This window comes from Hypanus sabinus, chromosome 28, assembly GCF_030144855.1.
Source record: "Hypanus sabinus isolate sHypSab1 chromosome 28, sHypSab1.hap1, whole genome shotgun sequence".
Classification (NCBI taxonomy): Eukaryota; Metazoa; Chordata; class Chondrichthyes; order Myliobatiformes; family Dasyatidae; genus Hypanus; species Hypanus sabinus.
This window is the reverse complement of record NC_082733.1, coordinates 8,085,397-8,106,803: the sequence shown is the minus strand read 5'-3', so window position 1 is coordinate 8,106,803 and position 21,407 is coordinate 8,085,397. Positions and strand designations below refer to the sequence as shown.

The following is a 21,407-nucleotide window of genomic DNA, read 5'->3' as shown; positions in this document are numbered from 1 at the left end:
TGCTCAACCTCACAATCATAAGTATAAAGCAAGTACAGCAGAGGGCTAAGCACACAACCTGTTGTGCACCCGTGCTGATGGAGATTGTAGAGGAGATGCTGTTGCCAATCTGAACTGACTGGGGTCTACAAGTGATAAAAAGCGAGGATCCAGTTGCACAAAGACTTGGGACTTGAATCTTCTTGATTAGTTTTGAGGGGATGATGGTATTGAATGCTGAGCTGTAAACAATGAAGAGCATCTTGATGTATGTATCTTCCCTGTTCAGATGTTCCAGGGTTGAGTGAAGGATCAATGAAATGGCATCTGCTGATGACCTGTTGTCAGTAGGCTAATTAGAGCAGATCCAAGTCACTTCTCAGGTGGGAGGTGATACGTTTCATCACCAACCTCTCAAAGCAGTTCATCACAGTGGATGTAAATGCTACTGGACAATAATCATCGAGGCAGGTTACCACATTCTTCCTAGGCACTGGTATAATTAAAGCCTGTTTGAAGTAAGTGGGTACCTAAGACTGCAGAAGTGAGAGGTGAAAAATATCTGAACACTCCAGCTACCTGCTCAGCAAAGGCCTTTAGTACTCGGCCAGGTACCCCGTATGAGCCAAATGCTTTCTGTGGGTTCACCTTCCTGAAGGACACTCTCATGTCAGCCACACAGACTGAAATCACAGGGTCACTGGGGGCTGTGAGTTCGTGAAGGTGCCTCCATGAATTGACGGTCAAACCTAGCATAAAAGGCTTTGAGCTCATCTGCGAGCTAGGCCTTGTTGTTACCTATATTGCTTGGCTTCACTTTGTAGGAGATAATAGCATTCAAGCCCTGCCACAGCAATCGAGTATCCTTTAGTGATTCAACTTTGCACATGAGAGGGCCTTCTGACCTCTTGTACTTAACTTGGTCGCCAGACCAAGTGCCGGGGTTAGGACTGAGCTTAAGTTACCACTCAATGCACTTTAGTAAACTATTTAAGAACTTTTTAAAAGCTATTTTTTTGGGAGGGTGATTTTAGATGCATATCATATTTATACTGAGTTAAATACTGCATGTAATTAGTTTTGCTACAATAAGTGTATGGGACACTGGAAAAATGTTGAATTTCCCCTTGGGGATGAATAAAGTATCTATCTATCTATCTAGACCTGAATGCCACTGATCTAGACCTCAGCAGAATGCAGATCTCACTGCTCATCCAGGGCTTCAGTCAGTGTGGGTGAAAGTCAGAAACAGGAAGGGAGCAATTACTCTATTCGAAGTATTCTATAGACACCCCTCCTGCCCCCAAATAGTAACAGAGTCACCGAGGAATAGATCAGGAGGCAGATTTTGGAAAGGTGCGTAAAAAATAGAGTTGTTGTCATGTTGGACCTCAACTTCCCTAATAATTAAGTGGCATGATGGTGTAGCTGTTAGCTTAAAGCTTATAGAGCCAGTGATTGGTTCAATTCCCTCTGCTGTCTGTAAGTTTGTATGTTCTCCTCATGACCACAGGAGAACTCTGGTTTCCTCCCACATTCCAAAGGCTTATTGGTTAGTAGGTTCATTAGTCACAAGGGTGTAATTGGACAACATGGGCTCAATGGGCTGGAAGGGCCTGTTACTGTGCTGTATCTCTAAATAAAATTATAAAAATTAAAATACTGAATGACATCTCCTTAGTGCTAAAGGTTAAGATGGGGTGGAATTCGTTAGTTATGTCCAGAAAGAATTCCTGATGCTAAGTATAGACAAGCTGACTAAAGGAGGGGCCATTCTGGATCTGGTGCTTGTTAAGTCTGGATCGAGATAGAAACAGACAGCATGGGAAAGTATTTTAAATGGGGGAGGAAGAATTGCGATGCTATTAAACAGAAATTGAGAACGGATATACTCAGTGAAAAGGCACAATGGAAAAGTGGAGGTTGTTCAGGAAACGCTTGTACAGGTTTGTCCCATTGATGAAGGAAAGGACAGTAGGTTGACAAGAGACATGGAACATCTAATCAAGAGGAAGAAAGAAGGTTTAGGTTGGTTCTTTAAGGTTCTAGTAACTGGGGCTGGTAGTGGAGATAAATTTCCATTACCTATTAAATGCTCCCAATGGTGTGTGTCTCAAATAGCCTTTGACAACCAAGTCCAGTTCTTGGCCTTCACTTGTTACTTAACTACCAAGCCCAGCAAGCAAAACAAAAGGCAAGACAGCGGCTATACTTCATTAGGAACTTGTAGAGATCTGGCATGTCAACAAATACACTCTCAAGCCTCTATAGATGTACCATGGACAGAATTCTGACAGGCTGCATCACTGTCTGGTGTGGGTGTGAAGGGGGGGGGGGGGGGTGCTACTGCACAGGAGCGAAAGAAGCTGCAGAGGTTTGTAAATCTAGTCAGCTCCATCTTGGGTACTAGCCTACGAAGTACCCAGGGCATCTTCAGGGAGCGATGTCTTAGAAAGGCAGCATCCATTATAAAGGACCTCCAGCACCCAGGGCATGCCCTTTTCTCACTGTTACCATCAGGAAGGAGATACAGAATCCTCAAGGCACATACTCAGCGATTCAGGAACAGCTTCTTCCCCTCTATCATCCGATTCCTAAATGGACATTGAACCCTTGGACACTACTTCATTTTAAAAATATACAGTATTTGTTTATTGCATGTTTTTTAATCTATTCAATGTATACTGTAAATGATTTACTTATTATTTATTTTTATTTTATTTATTATTTTTTCTTCTTCTATACTATGAACTGCTACTGTTAAGTTAACAAATTTCATGTCACATGCCTGTGATAATAAAGCTGATTCTGATAGGAAAATGGAGGGTTATGTAGGAAGGAAGGGCTAGATCGATCTTTGAATAGATCAGCAGGTCAGAACAACATTGTTGACCAGAGAGCCTGAACTGTGCTGTATTATTCTATATTCTTTGTGCTGTGGTACAAACTAAAGATCAAGATACATGCTTCAAAGGATGGACTCCCATCAGAAAATCGCTCATAGTTATTGAAGTTACAATGAAACAGAAAGGTACATCTAAAGTACTGCAGTGGTGGCAATTTTAAAATTCAGGTATTTATACTCTTACTTCTGAAATCAAACTGATCTCATTGGGAGTGGAAAATAACATGCACTAGTATTTTCACATTCTCAGTCACATGAAAAACTGAAGCTCAAGTTTAGTTATTTGTGTATGAAAAGGGTACAGATTTGATAAGTGTGAAATTAGATGAATTTATTCTCAGAGTTGTTGAGCATTAGTTCACATGAGCAAATATGTGTCAACGTGTGAAATTCAGCATCTTAAGTGAACATTACTTTCAAATATGCAAATAAAGGTGTGGATCCAACTGACTTTAACTAGCTGGTCATTTCAAAGTTTAACCTCTACATTTAAACTGCTGACTTCAGTACACTGATCACAAGTCTGCAAGATCCATCCTGCAATTTAAATGTAAACAAACCAAGCATCTAATATTGATAGCAAATAAACTAGTACCTTTTCATGCCGTCTGTACATGAACTTACTGCAATATTTGGAGTAATATTCTATCAGCAATTTGAACAACACATTGTGATCGTATGGGTTAGGGGAAGGACTTAACTTGTAATTTCCCAAAATGTTAGGAAATTCAGCAACATGCAACAGTAACTGCATTTCATTAAAATGTCAATATTTATTAACACATTGCTGAATCTTGAGATCATGGAAGCTTCTTGTAGTAGTTGACGTGAAACATACTTCTGGGTAGTTTCTGTATATACTAGTAATCTTATAATAGTTTCCCAAATTACAGAATTTGGAAAGCCAAACAGGGAAAAAAAAACACTGAAAGTAAAACTCATACCTATTTCAATTTTAAAAGCTTGTATAAACCTTTATCAATTTTGAAAAGAATCTGGAATCATTAAAAGTAATAGAACTATACAAAAGTCTCTCAGATTAAGTAACTATTTCATGCACTAAACTCTTAAATGGATAGCATTTCATAAAATTTGAAAGTTAAAATTTTCAACTTTTAACATGTATTAACTCAACTGACAAAAGTCATCAACATGGGTCAAACCTTGGCTTCTGAAACATTCACTAATAAAACATCTGCTTCCTGGAATTTTCATCATTAATGAGAAACTTCTGTTCACCGAAGCAGATAAGAACATCCCAAGTCTTCTTTAATGTACAGGCAAGTGAAGGATGAGTGTAATGTATTACTCTTATCTCTGCTCAGTGGTTATACACAGAACAGAAAATAAACAGGCACTACCTATAAAAAGATAATAGCAATCACCAGAAGTCGACACTTGAGCCCAAAAAGTAGAAAACATCAACATCCTTCTCGAGATCTGTTTGTATGGCCTGCCCCAGATTATATTGCCATATGGTGCAGTCTGCCAGACTTGTATTCAAAATAAACAACAGCATTTTAATCCACAGGAGGAATGTTATTTACACTGATCAGATTGGCAAAATACCAACTGATTAAAAAATTCAAAACAAGGAGATGCTATTGTATTCAGATTAACAAAGCAGGGTCACCATTTCACAGAGACCAAAAAGTTCTATTACACTTGTGTGCTAGGTGAGTGCAACATGCATGGTACAATTATGCATTTTTTTTAAAAATCCTTAATGGTCTGACATGAACTGTTCCATAACAACAATAGCTAACAGATTTTTTAAGAATTTCAGAACTGATGGAATTGTGGAGACATGGTTTTAATTTATGTGTGTCTTTTCTGGCAATCCCAGTTCACTTAAACACAGAACTAAACTTAATTGTACTTAAATGATTTAAAATCAGGTTGGCAGAGGGGGTTAGTTAATAAATGCAATGAGAAAAATAAATTATTATTTTGGATATTGTCCTCATTCTGAAAATACACCAAAATAATAATTTATCAAAATTCAGAAAATGTTATTTTAAGATAGAGATACAGTGTGTAACAGGCCCCTCCAGCCCAATGAGCTGTGGCACCTAGTAACCCACACTAACCTAATCACAGGACACTTTATACCGACCCCATTAACCTACGGGGGCGGTGGGGGGGGGGGGGGGGAGAGAGGAACTGGAGCACCCAGCGGAAACTGATGTGACCATGGGGAGAATGTACAAACTCCTTAAAGATGGCACCAGGACTGAACTCCAAACTCCAACACTCTGAGCTGTAATAGTGTCACATTAACCACTATGCTACCGTGGCACCTTCATAATACAAAGAAATTATATTATAAAAATAATATAATCCAGAGTCATTTTAAAGGTCTAGAAACTGCATAATTGCTTTAAACTTCTTGAAGAGCCAACTAAATTGCACCAACCTTGTGCACATTGTATTATTTCCATTTAAATACTTCAACTTTCAGCTCTGAAGCATGCTGTCTAAAGCTTAAGCTATGTCTTTCTATGGATGCTAACAAACCTGCTGTACTACAAGGAATATTCCATGACATTTGTACTATTCTCTTTGCAACAGATGGGACTAAAAAAGTTTAATGATTACCTCAAGTTATTGAATAATGTGGGAAAGCCGATTTGCTGGGAATCACTGCAACTGTGGCAGCAATTTCAAATGACAAGGAAAATAAAAGGATCAAGGAGAACTTTATTTAATGCAGGTGTTGTGTTGTTAGATCCTTACTTGTCATTTGGAGTTGCTGAGACAGGCCACTAAATGTTGAAGTGAAGAGTTGATAAAAAAAATTGAAGATAAAGCTTTAGAAAAATGGGGGAAAGGAAGACAAGTTGAACTCAACAGATCAGGCAGCATCTGTAGGAAGAAAAATAATTAACAGTTTTGGTCTGGGACCCATCAGTTTGGACAGTGAGTTCTGATGAACAGTCCCAAAACTTAAACATTAACTGTTTCTCCTCCCATAGTTACTGCCTGACCTGTTGAAATTTACCAACATTTTCCAAACTTGCGATTTCCAGTGCCTGTCATTTTATTTTGGATTTTCATTAGTTATATTTGAACTGCTCAAGCACAGACCTAATAAACCATAAAAGATCTTCTAGGTTATATAAATTTATCACTCTATGCAAAGGGGATTGTTTAAAATGTCTCTTTGCAAAACACCGGTATAGTAACTTGTAAAATTTGATCAGAAAATACACAGTGGAAATACACAATACACTCGCAAATCGAACTCACAGAAATCCATGACTGTTATAATACTAACAGAGCAAAAGGACCAGGTGAGCAGGACCTAGTTTACAACCAATTGTTTAGTTCTAAAATAAAATGCAGTCCAATATTTAACAGAAACAATAAACATGCAGAACATCAGTTTATGGTGATTAATTTTGGGACAAACATAGTAATACCACAAAGAAGGCTCCCTGATCTTTAAAATATCACCAGATCTTTTACATCGACCTAGGCAGGCAGAAGATTCTATAATTTAATGCCAGATCACAGATACTTTCCTTAATATGCCCTTAATGCTAAACTACACAGACTACTTGATTATACACTTGGTTGACTGAGAGTGCAATCCAGAAGACAAAACAGAACATTTTCAAACAATGAAGTTTTTTAACAAAAAAACTGATCTCAATATTTAGTTAAATATATGGTTAGACTTGTGATTCGAATGTTAGATTTCTTAGTGTGTATCTGTGTGCTGACAGAAGAGTGAGGGTGTGCTTGGGGTAGAGGATGGTTCATGAATTAATATATCGGTGGCCAATATCTCCAGTTTCCAATTTTGCTTGCATCTGAAAACACTGACGATTGGTAACAGGTAGACAAACTAATCACAAGAATAAAGATGAATAGTTTCAACCTAATGGCAGTTTGAAGTGCACTTTCATGGTGACTAATGAACACAATGAAATATTACCAGGTGCTTGACAGTTGGAAAGCACATCCAAGAAGGAAGTATTAGATGAGGCGAACTTATTAACATTATGACCATTTAAATAATCTTGGCTTGAGTGAACAGGAGATAAGTATGATTAGGAGATAGGGCCCCAAACAATGTCATTACAGTTGGAAAGATTATTAATCATACGAATCTAGCAGCAATAAAATAAAAATGGGGCAAGGCTTTAGTCTACATATACACTAAAAAAAATCAAAACTGGCAAAAGTAGTCAAAGGACGATAGTTTGGACAACATGTAATCCACAAAGAGATTGGACTATATTCTCTACGAAACTTGTTCCTGTAATGTACTGTTCTTCAGCCCACAATATCTGTGCTGACCACGATGCCAAACTAAATTAATCCCATCTGCTCACATGGTTTATATATCTCCATTCCTTTTCTATTCATGTACTTATCTAAATGTTGCTGTCATGTCTGCTTCTACTACCTCTCCTGGCAGTGCATTCCAGACACCCCCACTCTGCTTAAGCTTTCTCCCTTTGACCTTAAAGCTATGCTCTCTCGATTTTGACATTCAACAATCAACCTTATCTTAATTTTATAAATTTCCATCAGGTTCCCCCTCCATCCAGAAAGGAAACGATCTAAATTTGTCCAACTTTGAGACTTCAACATTTAAGGATACACATTGTATCGAAAAGATAGGCAGGTAGGCAGAGGGATTGCTCTGTTGGTTAAAAAAAAATTAAATCAAATCTTAGAAAGAAGTGACACAGAATCGGAAAGTGTTAAATCATTGTGGGTAGAGCTAAGAAACTGCAAGGGTAAAAAGACCCTGATGGGAGTGACATACAGGCCGCCAAACAGCAATAAGATGTGGTCCACAAATTACAATAAGAGATAGAAAATGAATGCCAAAAGGGCAATCTTACAATAGTCATAAGGAACTTCAATACGTAGGAAGATTGGGAAAATCAGGTTGGTGCTGGATTACAGGAGGGGGAAATTTCAAGAAGGCCTAGGAGATGGCTTTTTAGAGCAGTTTGTGGTTGAGCCCACTCGAGGATCAGCTATTCTGGATTTGGTGTTGTGCAATGAACCAGACTTGATTAGACAGCTTAAGGTAAAAGAACTCTTAGGGGAAAGGGATCACAATATGATCAAATTCACCCTGAAACTTGAGAAGAAGCTAAAGTCAGGTGTATCAGTATTGCAGTGGAGTAAAGGAAATTCCAGGAGTATGAGAGGACTTGGCCAGAACTGATTGGAAAATAACACTAAATTTCAAACATTTTCATTACCTTCTCAAAAAAACTCAGTCAAGTTTGAATGACAGTACTTCTCCTGCACAAAGCCATGTTGACCAGCCCCAAAGGGCCAATACTTTCCTAAATGAGTAAACTCTATCCCTAAAAATCTTCTGCAACAATTTCCATACGGCATTGCAATTTGTTAAATTATCCTTGTTGTCATCTAAAGAAAAGGAACAACATTTTGCTATTCTCCTCTGGGACCTCAGATACAGAAATCTCCATCAACGCTCCAGCAATCTCCTCCTCTTGCCAACCTCAATTACATGGGGGAAATTCCATCAACTTATCTACATTAATTTTAATCTTCTTCAAGAGATCCAACACTCTCTCCTTCAATATGCCCTTTCCTGATCTCACCATCCTCCATGTCTTTTGACTTGGTGAACACCAATGCAAAGTACTTATGTAGTACCTCACCTTCAGTACTTCCTCTGACTCCAGGCATAAATTGCTCATTTGTCCTCAAGTTTCTTTCCCTAGCTACCAACTTCTTTTTATGCATATATAAAATCCCTTGTGATGTTCCTTAATCCTAGTCACCAAGGACATTTCAAGGCCCCTTATATCTCCTCCTGATTTAAGTTCTTTTCTCCTTTGTTTATATTGAGAGTCATTGACTTAATTTTCTACAATTTCTTACAACAGAAAAGCTGGCCAGTCAGCCCAATAGTCTACGTTGGCTTTTAGTAATCCATTTCACCATTTCCCTGTAACCTAATTTCTCCCAACCATCACCTCCGCCGCTATTCTTCTTACAACTATCTACCCAATAGTATCCAATTTTCTTCCCTGGAGAATTCTAACTACACGAAATAATGGGGAAATCAAGAGACTTGATTAAAATTATTACTTTAAGGTGATTGAAGTCACGGAGAAATTGGGGTCTAAAAGACATGTTTGCTGGCTTTGATAGTTTGCATTGCAAGCTTCCAGAAGAGGTGACTGCAGAAATCATGGATATATTGATAATTATCTTCTAAAATCACTAGAATGTGTAACTGCTCCAAAAGACATGAGAAGGAAGAAATTATCAGATGTCAGAGAAATCAATGCAACAGTATTTATATTAATTAAAACAGAAGGCTATTTAGCCCATCAAGCCTATGCCCAAACATCAATTCCATCTGTACCATTTCCTCAACTTCTTTAGATGATCTCTTTCATATGACCCTAAAGACCAATATGCCTTTTGCCTTCCGTTACTATCCCTAATTAGATCTTGCCTTTCCAAATGTACATATATCCTGCCCCTTAGAATTTTCTCCTGTAATTTCCCTCGCGCTGATACATGGCTCAATTATCGGTGATTATCACTGTTTGCCTTGTATAGAGGAACAACATTAGTTGTCCTCCTGAAAAGTTCTCTGTCTAGAGACCTCGCAATCTTGCTTCCCAGAGCATTATGGGATACATCTTAACCTGCCCTATCGATTTACCCACCCTTATGTATTCCAAATCAACACACTTTACCTTCTGAATGTAGACATTCTTCAGAATATCAACAAATACCTCCTTAAATGTACTATCCTCCATGTCCCTCTTCTTGGTGAATTCAGATGGAAAGTTTTCATTTAGAATTTCACCCTACATTCTTGGGCTTTCTACGTATACTACATCATTCGTCCAGAAGAGAACTCATTCTTTCCTGCTCCGAAAATATTAACTCAAGCATACATGCCAAGGATATCGCATTAACATCCTAATTTCTTTCTCCTGTATTCTCCTGCAATCCAACATTCCTCAAGGGACTTGTTGATTGTAGTTGCCTACACCCATCATATGCTTTTTAATCTGATTAAACCTTCAATAACTTATATCGTTCAGAGTTCCTTATTCCTGCCACTCTCATCTTTCACCATTATCAGAATACATTGGTCCTGAACTCTTGATAACTCTCAGAAGTGTCCCATTTGTCCAATAATGACCCCTTCTCCCTGTCTCACCTTATCTCCTGACCTGCCCATCGCCTCCCTCATTGCCTCTTCCCAGTTTCTTTCTTCCATGGCCTTCTGTCCTCTCCCTTTCTCCAGCCTTGTACCTCTGTCACCAATCAACTTCCCCGCTGTTTACTTCACCCCTCTCCCCCTTCCTGGTTTCACCTATCACCTCTCCCCTCCCTCACCTTCTAACTCTGACTCATCTTTTTTTCTCCAGTCCTGAAACGACCACTGTATTCTTTTCCATAGATGTTGCCTGGCCTGCTGAGGTCCTCTAGCATCTTGTGTGTGTTGCTTGGATTTCCAGCATCTGCAGATCTTGTCTTGTTTGTAGATGGTTTTTGTTTTGTTCTCTAATTTCTTTCTTCTAATTCTTTTCCTATCTTATTTCCTTCATTAATCTATCAGATGGCTTGATCACCAACATATCACTGCAACAACGCTAACTTCAAAATCTCCCCTTTTTTTCAATCCATCCCTACCCCACCCTCTCTGCAACTTAAACCCAACTTAATTTTTCATTTTCCCAAATTCTGACAGTCTTTAACTTGAACAGCAACTGTTTTTCTTTTCAAATGCAGCCCAAAGTCCTGAGAGTTTCCAACATCTTTTTATTTTAACTTGGTAGTTATTTTATCTTAAATTCTTCTTCTTGAAACTGAAAGGCCACATTTCTCACCCTCCAGTGCATGAGGTCAATTACAGACTCAGAGTTTTGGAAGTTAATATCTTACACTTGCCCATTCTATCTTTAGATGCTCTTGAAACCAATTTCAATCCTCTTCACTACTTCCCACATTTCTAGGTTTCGTCATCTGCTAATTCATGAAGGTTCTTACTCACAGAAGCGGGAATAAGCCGCAAGTTCTTTTGCCCCTTGAGACCGCTTAAGCATTCAATGAGAGGGATTGTTTTCCTTGGGGAAGAGTAGGCCAAGGACACAGAAAAGGTAGATAATAGGAAACTTTTCTCCATAGAAGAAAAAGATTAAATTAGAGGGCATAAATTTAAGTTAAGAGGGCAAGATGTTTAAGGGGAATGGATTAATGAAAGACCTTTCTCCACTCAGGAGTAGATGGATTCTGGTACATAACCCAAGTGGTGGTGGAAGCAGTTACTCTCAATATTTACGGAGAAGTAGACCAGCACTTGAATTTCCAATATAGAAAATGCTACAGAGCAAATGGTGGTTAAAAGGATTAATACAGATAGGTGCTAGGTGGTCAGCATTGACATGGTTTACCATGGTTTACATGGCTTGCTTCTGTGCAGAGTAACTACGACTCATTTCCTTCAGATCCACATCCCCATTCAACTTTGTTCTGACACTTCCTCTGTGAAAACAGTTTCATCATTCCCCATTATAAATTCTCCCATCTTTGTTATCTAAGATTCACATTTAACTTCACTAGTCTCTTCCATTTTACATAATCAGCACACATTTTTTGTTTCTTACTGAGTTACTTTCATATTCTAACTTGACTTCATATATCAATTTCCCAGTCTTCCTTTGCCAATGTTGCCTATGCTCATATTTTTCGCACCTTAAGCCTATTTAGTGGGTTTAGTACCATCTTTAAATTTCTCCTGTCAAACGTAGATGGACCACCTTTCCTGCTGGACTTCTGTTTTAAAATAAGCATGTAAAATTATGTATTTTTCTTCTGCATATGCATAATTTCCTCAAATGCAAGTCACTACCCATCCACCACTCAATTTCTCCATATATACTCAGTGGCACTTTATTAAATTCCTTATGTAGCTAATAAATGTGGTCACTTAATGTGGCCACTAAGTGTACTTGTGTGGTTTTCTGCTGCTGTAGCCCAACCACACCAAGTTTTGACATGCTGTGCATTCAGAGATGCTCTTCTGCACACCACTATTGAAATACATGGTTTTTTGAGATACTATTGCCTTCATGTCAGCTCAAACCAGTCAGGCTGTTGTCCTCTGACCTCTTTCAAGGCATTTTCACCCTCAGAACTGCCGCTCACTGGATGCTTTTTGGTTTTTTTTGCACCATCCTCTGTAAACTCTAAAGACTGTTGTGCGTGAAAATCCCAGGAAATCAGCAGATTCCAAAATACTCAAACCACCCTGTCTGGTACCAACAATCATTCTATGGTCAAAACCACTTAGTTCACATTTCTTCCCCTTTCTGATATTTGGTCTGAACAAATGAACCTCTTGACCATGTCTGCATGCTTTTATGCAGACTTGCTCCATATGATTGGCAGATTCAAAATTTACATTACCAAGTAGGTGTACCTAGAACAGTGACCACTGAGTGCATTTTCCCCCATCAACCACAGCCAATCCTCCTCTCATGCCTTCATAGTTAATTATTTTGATTTAAGCCACTAATTTTGGATTACTTTTAAACAGTGCAGAATTCTATCATATCACGTCCACTCTTATGACCCCATTACAATTATCAATCAATTCTCATCACGTAAAAAGATGAGGATAACCTTTTCACCAGCTGGCTCTTCGATATACTGATGTAGAAAACCATCATGTGGGCACAATGGAGTGTCTGATGCACCCATAAATACCTTTGGGTACATATTAGATATAAATTCATTTTCCATCATTAACAATGATAAACATTAAATTAATCTTGATTTAGAATAGGGCTGCACTCAGGAATTTCTGATTCAATTCTTAAGTCCACTCAGGTATAACTTGATTTCCTGGGTAAATTCGCAAGTTGACCTAAGAAAATATAATGCCAATTCACTGGCTTTCAAGAAATATTTTCTGCAACATAGATCGACCGAACACAGAGCAGCACAAGAACAGGCTCTTTGGCCAGTGTATGTGCTGACCATGATGCCAATGAAAACTAATTCTGTCTGCCCAGACACAATCTATATACCTCCATTCCTCTTCATTCAATCGTGTTAGTTATTGTATTAGGTAAACTCTTATTTTACCTCTGCCAAAAGACAACATTTAGAATACACAGCATAAATATTTAAAAACATGAAATAATACCTTATATTTTGTCATAGTGCTAAAATGGTTATTTCTGAAGAATACACACAATTCTCCTTCTTCAACAGTAGAAATCAGTTCACATAACCCATGGTATGTCAACTGAGTTGCCGAGTTGTTCAAAAACTGTTCTGCAACATAACCTAAAGAAACAAGAAAGTTACTCAGATTATTCCAGCTCAATTCCAACTAGACATATTGAAAACTCATTAGACACATTTACAACTTTAAATTCAACCACTGGGAATAACAAATGGTCTTTGCTCATTTCTTTTTGAGGTAATGATCTAAATTTTTTACATCAAAAACTAACTTACACTTGACAAAAATAAAATTCTCAACATTTGTATCAAGCTTCAAATGTAGGCTTCATGAATTATCATACTGAAAAACGAACATTTTCATTTGCAGTACCAATAATCGGTTAAACATCGATTTTCATTGACAATAAATTAGTTAATGGCTTTAGGCGTCAAATAATAAGTGTAACAATAATTATTTTAGATCATGCCTTCTAGAAACATTGTTACAAAGCACAATCAGAACTCAAATCCCATTTTTAAAAAATATACGTGAAATGTCCTTGGGTGATGAAGATATAACTAATTCACAATATCATGTATTCGTAACAAGAATAAAAAGACAAATACAACCATCTGCTGGTCTCCCAACTCACCAGACCCTTGCTTCAGGGATCCAGCAGCTCTGCTGAGGTCTGACAGAGCTCAGGAGGCTGGCAGTACCCTCTGTACCATCTCACTAAATTCACAGATAACCCAGAACGAGAAGAAAAATGTAATCTACTAAAATACAGTGCTTGAAACTACTCATTGCTACTTTTGCTATTCCAGAAAGAAAGCAGCTAAGTTCAGCAATTCTTCACCCCTAAATGACATCAAAAACTCATCGGAAATCACTGATGAACATCAAGGTCCACCTGTCAGCAATGCCAAACGAATAACTGAAAAAGTAAACTTTTTAAAACCAACAGCTTGGTTTCAGAATTTTATGCCAAAAATGAAATCCCAATATTAAAAATAGAGTCCATTTCTGTGAAATGAAACCAACTTTTAACTAATATTTGTGCCTTTATCTAGGCTCTAATTGCAAAAAGGCTGTCCTTTATGAAGAGCTGCCTGATGATTTCCCAACTCATCAGGCACAATTACATTCAGGTCTCCACACTCTCCTGCTATAAGCAATCCAGGCAGCACCAATATGAATCAATCAGTGCATCTGGTCTCCTACATGACAGGAGGCAATTGTTGTCTTGCAAATTTTAAAGCCAGCTTCCAGTGAAGCAAGCAAACCACTGTCGTTCCCCATTTTTCAGCCTTCCAGCACTACCTCCACATCCCCAACCACTGCATTTGTCATGCCCCATAGCTTCTTGGCAATGGCCTCCCCATAGCTTTCCCCAGTCCTCCTGTCCTTAACTCCTTCCCCAGTGCTCCTAGCTGCTCAAAACTGAGCAACCCCAAACACCCAGCTGCATTACCAGCCACATTCCCATTCCATCCCTATCCAAGCCATCACTGCTTCAGGATCTTGAGCATTCTCCTCCAGCTCCTAAACTGGTAAACTAGTTTATAATTGTTGCATGACCCAAATTACAGTGATTCATAAAGATCATTTCACTGAAGCAGTACAAGAGAAAACAATAACAGAGTGCAGAATAAAGTGTTACAGATTAAGTGCAGTAAAGGCAGGCAGTAAGATGCAAGGTCATAATGAGGTAGATTGTGAGGTATTGAGTCCATCTAGGGAGTTACTCAACAGTCTTAAACTAGTGGTAGAAGCTGTTCTTGAAGCTTGGTGGTACATGCTCTCAGGCTTTTGTATATTCTGCCCGATGGGAAAGGGAGGAGAGAGACTGTCCAAGGTGGGCAGGGTCTTTGATTACTTTTCCAAGACAGCATTAAGTACAGATGTCCAGCAAGAAGTCTTATAAAAACACAATGATATTTGGAGTAGGCCAAGCCAATTGGTCAGAAATGCTCTGTGCCCTGCACTCACATTTGCCTGGGGCCTGCCACCTTTAGGGAGGTTGCACCTGAAAGCTCAGTGTAAGATATAGTATGCTGTTAATGCCATGCCACCAATGAGCAAAGGAAGCTCACTGGTAAATCATGAAATCTAGCCTACAATTAGTTTTATTGATTAACAGGGCTCAATGGAGCCTGATTTACTTATAGGTTAACAGAAGATTACTGTTCGATTCTTCTCCTCTTAAGAGTATTGAGAAGATAAGTGATTCAAAATCCATGCATCAAACACTTTTAATTATTTGTTGATCATTGTAACAAAGTCTCTTCTGTTCATTCCACTATCAAATTTTGTAAAAAAAAAAGTATTGAAGCGATTTAAAAGAAAGAAAACATGCATCATCAATCTGCACTGCAGTCAGAATTAATCGGCTGCTCTAAGTCAACTTTCATCAGTATGGTTAGTAACTGTCAGGCTTGCAAATTAGGATAACTTTTCATTGGATTGTTTTCAGTCATCTTTGCTAAGCATCAATTATTACATTGCTTCAGATCAATCCCACACAAAACTGCATTTGAAAGTGCTCAACAATACTCCAGTTTTCTTCCTTTGTGTGTACTATTTTTGAACAGACTTTCTTTTCCCTTACCTTCACTGACTAGTTCACTGTTCTCTGACTGTTTACAGAAGATAATCTTCTCCACCAGCTGGTTATAACTGCACATTCCCACTGCTTTCACTAGATCAGCATTCTATAAAACAGAATTGTCAGCAGAAAGTTAAATTTGTGATTTGCAACAGGCTACTAGGCTACATAATCCTCATTTTACATAAATTTAGAACTTCACTCGTGCTTTAATCCAAGGGTCTAAAACTTCATAAAACTGAAATTATGAAGAATACAGAGACCAGTGCAGACAACGACAACGCTTGTTGTGTCAAGTTCTCTGAAAACATATCTGAATGCACTAAGATGTAAGGAGCAAAAACAAGAACTCAATGGCCTTTTATTGTTCCAGTTCTATGAAACAAATGCATACATCAGGCCTTCCACTTGAATTCTCTATTCCACTGTGACTTATTAGTCTGTGGCACTAAAATAATGCATGAGGAACTCCATCTGATCTTCTGTCTGAACACGCTGGAGCCCACTGGATACAAAAACAAATTCTATACCTTTAAATTATTTCAGCCCTCTGTCTCCATCAGCTGTCTATCAATGATATTGGCTCAGCTTATTTGTTACCCCTTCTCACTTTACTTTTCATCCCCACCCCCCACCAATCTGACAGTGGAGTTCACGCCCAACCCGACCCTCATGACATAGTTTCACACTCAGCTGTTTACAATGTCTATGTATTTCTATCAACATTCTCAACCCTCAACTGCTCACTTACTCATTGATCAGAAAACCTCACTGCAGCTTTACCATATCTTAGGCATCACTTTTACTCCACCTTCCTAATAGCTTAAGCAAGCTTCTTTGCTCTCCTTCAACCTGAAATATCAGCCATTTCTCTGCCTGCAGATGTTGTCTGGACCAGCTGAATACTTCCAGCATTTGCTGTTTTTATTCTTTTAATGTGAATAAATGTGAAGTTATCCACTTTGGAAGCAGGAACAAGAGGGCAGAGTATTGTCTGAACGGTGTAAAGTTAGGTAAGGGAGAAATGCAAAGAGACCTAGGAGTCCTAGTTCACCAGTCAGTGAAGGTGAATGAGCAAGTGCAACAGGCAGTGAAGAGGGCAAATGGAATGTTGGCCTTTGTTACAAGGGGAATTGAATACAAGAGCAAGGATGTTCTTTTGCATTTGTACAGGGCCCTGGTGAGACCACACCTGGAATATTGTGTACAGTTTTGGTCTCCAGGTTTAAGGAAGGACATTCTGGCAATTGAGGAAGTGCAGCGTAGATTCACTAGGTTGATTCCTGGGATGGCAGGGCTGTCTTACGCAGAGAGATTGGAGAGATTGGGCTTGTACACGCTGGAATTGAGGAGATTGAGAGGGGATCTGATTGAAACGTTTAAGATAATTAAAGGATTTGATAGGATTGAGGCAGGAAATATGTTCCAGATGTTGGGAGAGTCCAGTACCAGAGGGCATGGATTGAGAATAAGAGGTCAGTTATTTAAAACAGAGTTGAGGAAGAGCTTCTTCTCCCAGAGAGTTGTGGAGGTGTGGAATGCACTGCCTCGGAAGACGGTGGAGGCCAATTCTCTGGATGCTTTCAAGAAGGAGCTGGATAGATATCTGATGGATAGGGGAATCAAGGGATATGGGGACAAGGCAGGGACTGGGTATTGATAGTGAATGATCAGCCATGATCTCAGAATGGCGGTGCAGACTGGAGGGGCCGAATGGTCTACTTCTGCACCTATTGTCTATTGTCTAATACATTAGCATTTATTACCCACCTATTGTCTTCTCTTTTAACAAAATAGGCCCTCCCCATTTTCCCCATCTTAGCCTCTCAATTTTGTATACCTTGATTAAACTCTCCTCAGTGTCCTCTGTTGCAAACAATTCAAACCTGCCCAAACATTCCTCCTCATCTTCGTTCCAGCTCTGTTGAGAACAATGTTTTTGTAACAAATTGCCAGAACTGTGTCCACAATAGCATTTACTACTTTGCCTAGCATGACCTTCCCCAGACTTGTATTCTATATCTCTAAACATCAAGTTCCATAGACAGGAACACAAAGTCTCCCTGACCTAGGGTTTCCAAAAATATCATGTTTTATGACATATCCCACTTTAGGAAGAGATACAAAAATCATGGGAGTATTTCTTTCCTGTACATCCAACATATGCCATGGGAACATTAATGGGAATTGCCAAGATATCCTAGCAGGGAGGTTTGCTAGTGCTACATGGTGAGGATGAAGACTCTAAAAATAAAACAGGAAATTATAAGCCGGAGAGCCTGACATCAGTTCTGGAACGTTTGAGTTAAGTTTGGGTAGGTATATAGATGGTATGAGTATGGAGGTGCAGGTCAATGGGTGTAGGCAGTCTTAATGGTTTTGGCATGGACTAAATGGGCCAAAGAGTCTGCCTCTGTGCTGTACTTTTCTATGACTCTAAGATAAACAGAATGATTGCTAGTAGTACAAGCCAGTTTACCCTATTGACCTAGAAGCTTTGTATAGGCTGTAGAAGACTTGCTCAAGGCCTTGACTCTCACCCTGCTTTCTTCCCAATCCAAGGAGTCCACACAATGATGGGGCTCAGCACCAGTTTATCCTGTGCAAAGCTTTCACTAGTACTAACCACAATTTCAGAGGCTGTTTAAAAAGCTGCACAATGGATTCCAAGATTCTTTGAAAATACTGTCCATTACGTGGCCTTACTCTCAGGTGTTTACTCTTGTTAGAAGTAAGATATGTACATTAGCTTGAATGGAAAGTAGTTTTTGTGGGTAGAGAGGAAGGAAATGTGACCATCTTCCTGAACCAAATAATCAATTATGTTCAATTGCCATTTCGACCCTTTTTAAGCTAGGTTTCAGTAAAGCTACACTATCATTCATTCACATATTTGTGCCCTTGGATCATTTTCTACAAGAGTTAAATTGGAAGTAAAATTTAAAACACTCCAAAGTTACCTGATGACTTTCTTCCACCTTTTGCTCCTACCACCAGCACGATTTGCTTTAATCATTTGTCTTCCATCTATAAACCCCATTTCCAGAAAAGATGAGATATTTTCCAAAATGTAATGAAAACAAAAATCTGTGATGTGTTAATTCATGTGAATCTTTATTTAACTGACAAAAGTACAAAGAAAACACTTTCAATAGTTATACTGACCAACTTAATTGTATTTTGTAAATATACATAAATTTTGAATTTGATGGCTGAAATACACAACAAAAGTTGGGATAGAGGTATGTTTACCATTGTGTTACATCACCTTTCCTTTTAATAACACTTTTTAATCGTTTTGGAACTGAGGATACTAATTGTAGTAGATTTGCAATTGGAAATTTTGTCCATTCTTGCTTGATATAAGACTTCAGCTGCTCAACAGTCTGTGGTCTCCGTTGTCAGATTCTCCCCTTCAAGATGCGCCATACATTTCCAATAGTAGATAGATCTGGACTGGCAGCAGGCCAGTCCAGCACACGCACTCTGTGTCTACAAAGCCACGCTGTTATAGCCCGTGTACAATGTGGTCTGGCATTGACCTACTGAAATAAGCATGGACATCTCAGGAAAAGACGTCGCCTTGATAGCAACGTATGTCTCTCTAAAATCCTAATATTCGCCTCAGAGTCAATGGTACCTTCACATACATGCAACTCAGCCATGCCGTGGGCACTGATGCACCCCCATACTATCACAGATGTTGGCTTTTGCACCTTTTGCTGATAACAATCAGGATGGTCATTTTCATCTTTGGCACGGAGAACTCGATGCCCATTTTTTCCGAAAACTAGCTGAAATGTAGACTCATCTGACCACAGCACATAGATCCACAGTCTTTCAGTCTAGCTGAGATGAGTTTGGGCCCAGAGAACTCGCCAGCGTTTCTGCATAGAGTTGATGTATGGCTTCCTCCTTGCATAATACAGTTTCAAGTTGCATTTCTGGATGCAGCGACGGACTGTGTTAAGTGACACTGGTTTTCCGAAGTACTCCCGAGCCCAGGTGGCTATAATTGTCACAGTAGCATAATGGTTTCTTAGGCAGTGCCGCCTGAGGGCTCGAAGATCGCGCACATTCAAGAGTGGTTTCCGGCCTTGCCCTTTACGCACTGAGATGTCTCTGAACTTTTTCACAATATTATGTACCGTAGATGTTGAAAGACCTAAATTCTCTGCAATCTTGCATTGGGAAATGTTCCTTCTGAACTGACTAACAATTCTCTCATGAATTTTGGCACAAAGGGGTGAGCCACGACCCATCCTTGCTTGCAAAGACTGAGCCTTTGATGGACGCTACTTTTATACCCAGTCATGATACCTCACCTGCTACCAATTAGCCTGCTTAACGTGGAGTCTTCCAAACTGGTGTTACTTAAATATTCTGTGCACTTTTCAATCTTATTTTAACTCTGTCCCAACTTTTGTTGAGTGTGTTACAGCCATCAGATTCTAAATTTGTGTACATTTACAAAATACAATTAAGTTGGTCAGTAAAACTATTGAAAATCTTTTCTTTGTACTTCTGTCAGTTAAATAAGGGTTCATGTGAATTAACATATCACAGGTTTTCGTTTTTATTGCATTTTGGAAAATATCCCAACTTTTCTGGAAATGGGGTTTGTATGTCTCTTTCCTTCTGAAACTACGAATTCCCAATATCCTTATTGAGCCTTCAGAGAAGCACTAAAAACTTTCTTCAAGGACATTGATCTCAGTTCTGTTAGGATACTGTCACATGGTTTGTAGATTCTACTTCGCCCATTTCTAAAGCCGTCCTTTTCGTCTCAGCTCTCAAAACACACAGTCAACATCAACATCCTGTTTCTGCACTCACTGAGATGTGCCAACAGTAATACCCTAGAGATTTCTGACCATGAGATAGGAGAAGAATTAGGCTATTTGGCCCATTGAGTCTGCTCAGTCATTCCATCATGGCTGATTTATTATCCCTCTCAACCTCATTCTCCTGCCTTTTCCTACTAACCTTTGGTGTCCTGGCTAATCAAAAACCTATTAAACTCAGCTTTAAATATAGCTAAATATCTCCACAGCAATAAATTCCACATTCATTACTTTCTGACTGAAGAAATTCTTCCTCATCCCTATTCTAAATGGATATCCCTCTATTCTGAGACTGTGCCCTCTGGTCCTCGACTCACCCACTATAGGAAACACACCCTCTCCACATACATTCTATCTAGACATTTCAAAATTCAATAGGTTTCAATGAGATTCTTTCCCCTCCCCACATCCTTCTAAACTCCAGTGAGTACAGACCCAGAACCATCAAATGCTCCTCATACATTAACCCTTTAATTCCCAGAATGATTCTTGTGAACATCCTGCAGACTTTTTCCAATACGTACATCTTTTTTTTACATAAGGAACCCAAAACTGGCCACAATACTCCAAGTGTGGTCTGACCATGGCCTTACAAAACACATTACATCCTTGCTCTTTTATCCTAGTCCTCTCAAAATGAATGCTAACATTGCATTTATCTTCCTTACTACCAACTTAAACTGCAAGTTAACCTTTACAGAATCTGCACGAAGACTCAAGTCCCTTTGGACATCTGATTTTTCAACGTTCTCCTCATTTAGAAAATAGTCTACACCTTTATTCCTTCTACCAAAGTGTGTGACCACATACTTCCCTACACTACATTCCATCAGCCACTCATAATCCAAGTATTTCTGCAATCTCCCTGCT

The 21,407-nt window shown here is 38.9% G+C and overlaps 1 protein-coding gene across 2 annotated transcripts in view; it reads right to left on the bottom strand.

The window, feature by feature from the left end:
- mindy2 (MINDY lysine 48 deubiquitinase 2) overlaps nt 1–21,407 on the bottom strand; it is an 85,116-nt gene that overhangs the window by 20,156 nt on the left and 43,553 nt on the right. For both annotated transcript variants that reach the window (XM_059952562.1, XM_059952563.1), the window contains exons 5-6: nt 15,697–15,799; nt 13,062–13,204 (exon numbers count right to left, since the gene is read on the bottom strand). In XM_059952562.1, coding sequence (XP_059808545.1) covers nt 13,062–13,204; nt 15,697–15,799 — 246 coding nt within the window. The remainder of the gene's footprint in view (nt 1–13,061; nt 13,205–15,696; nt 15,800–21,407) is intronic.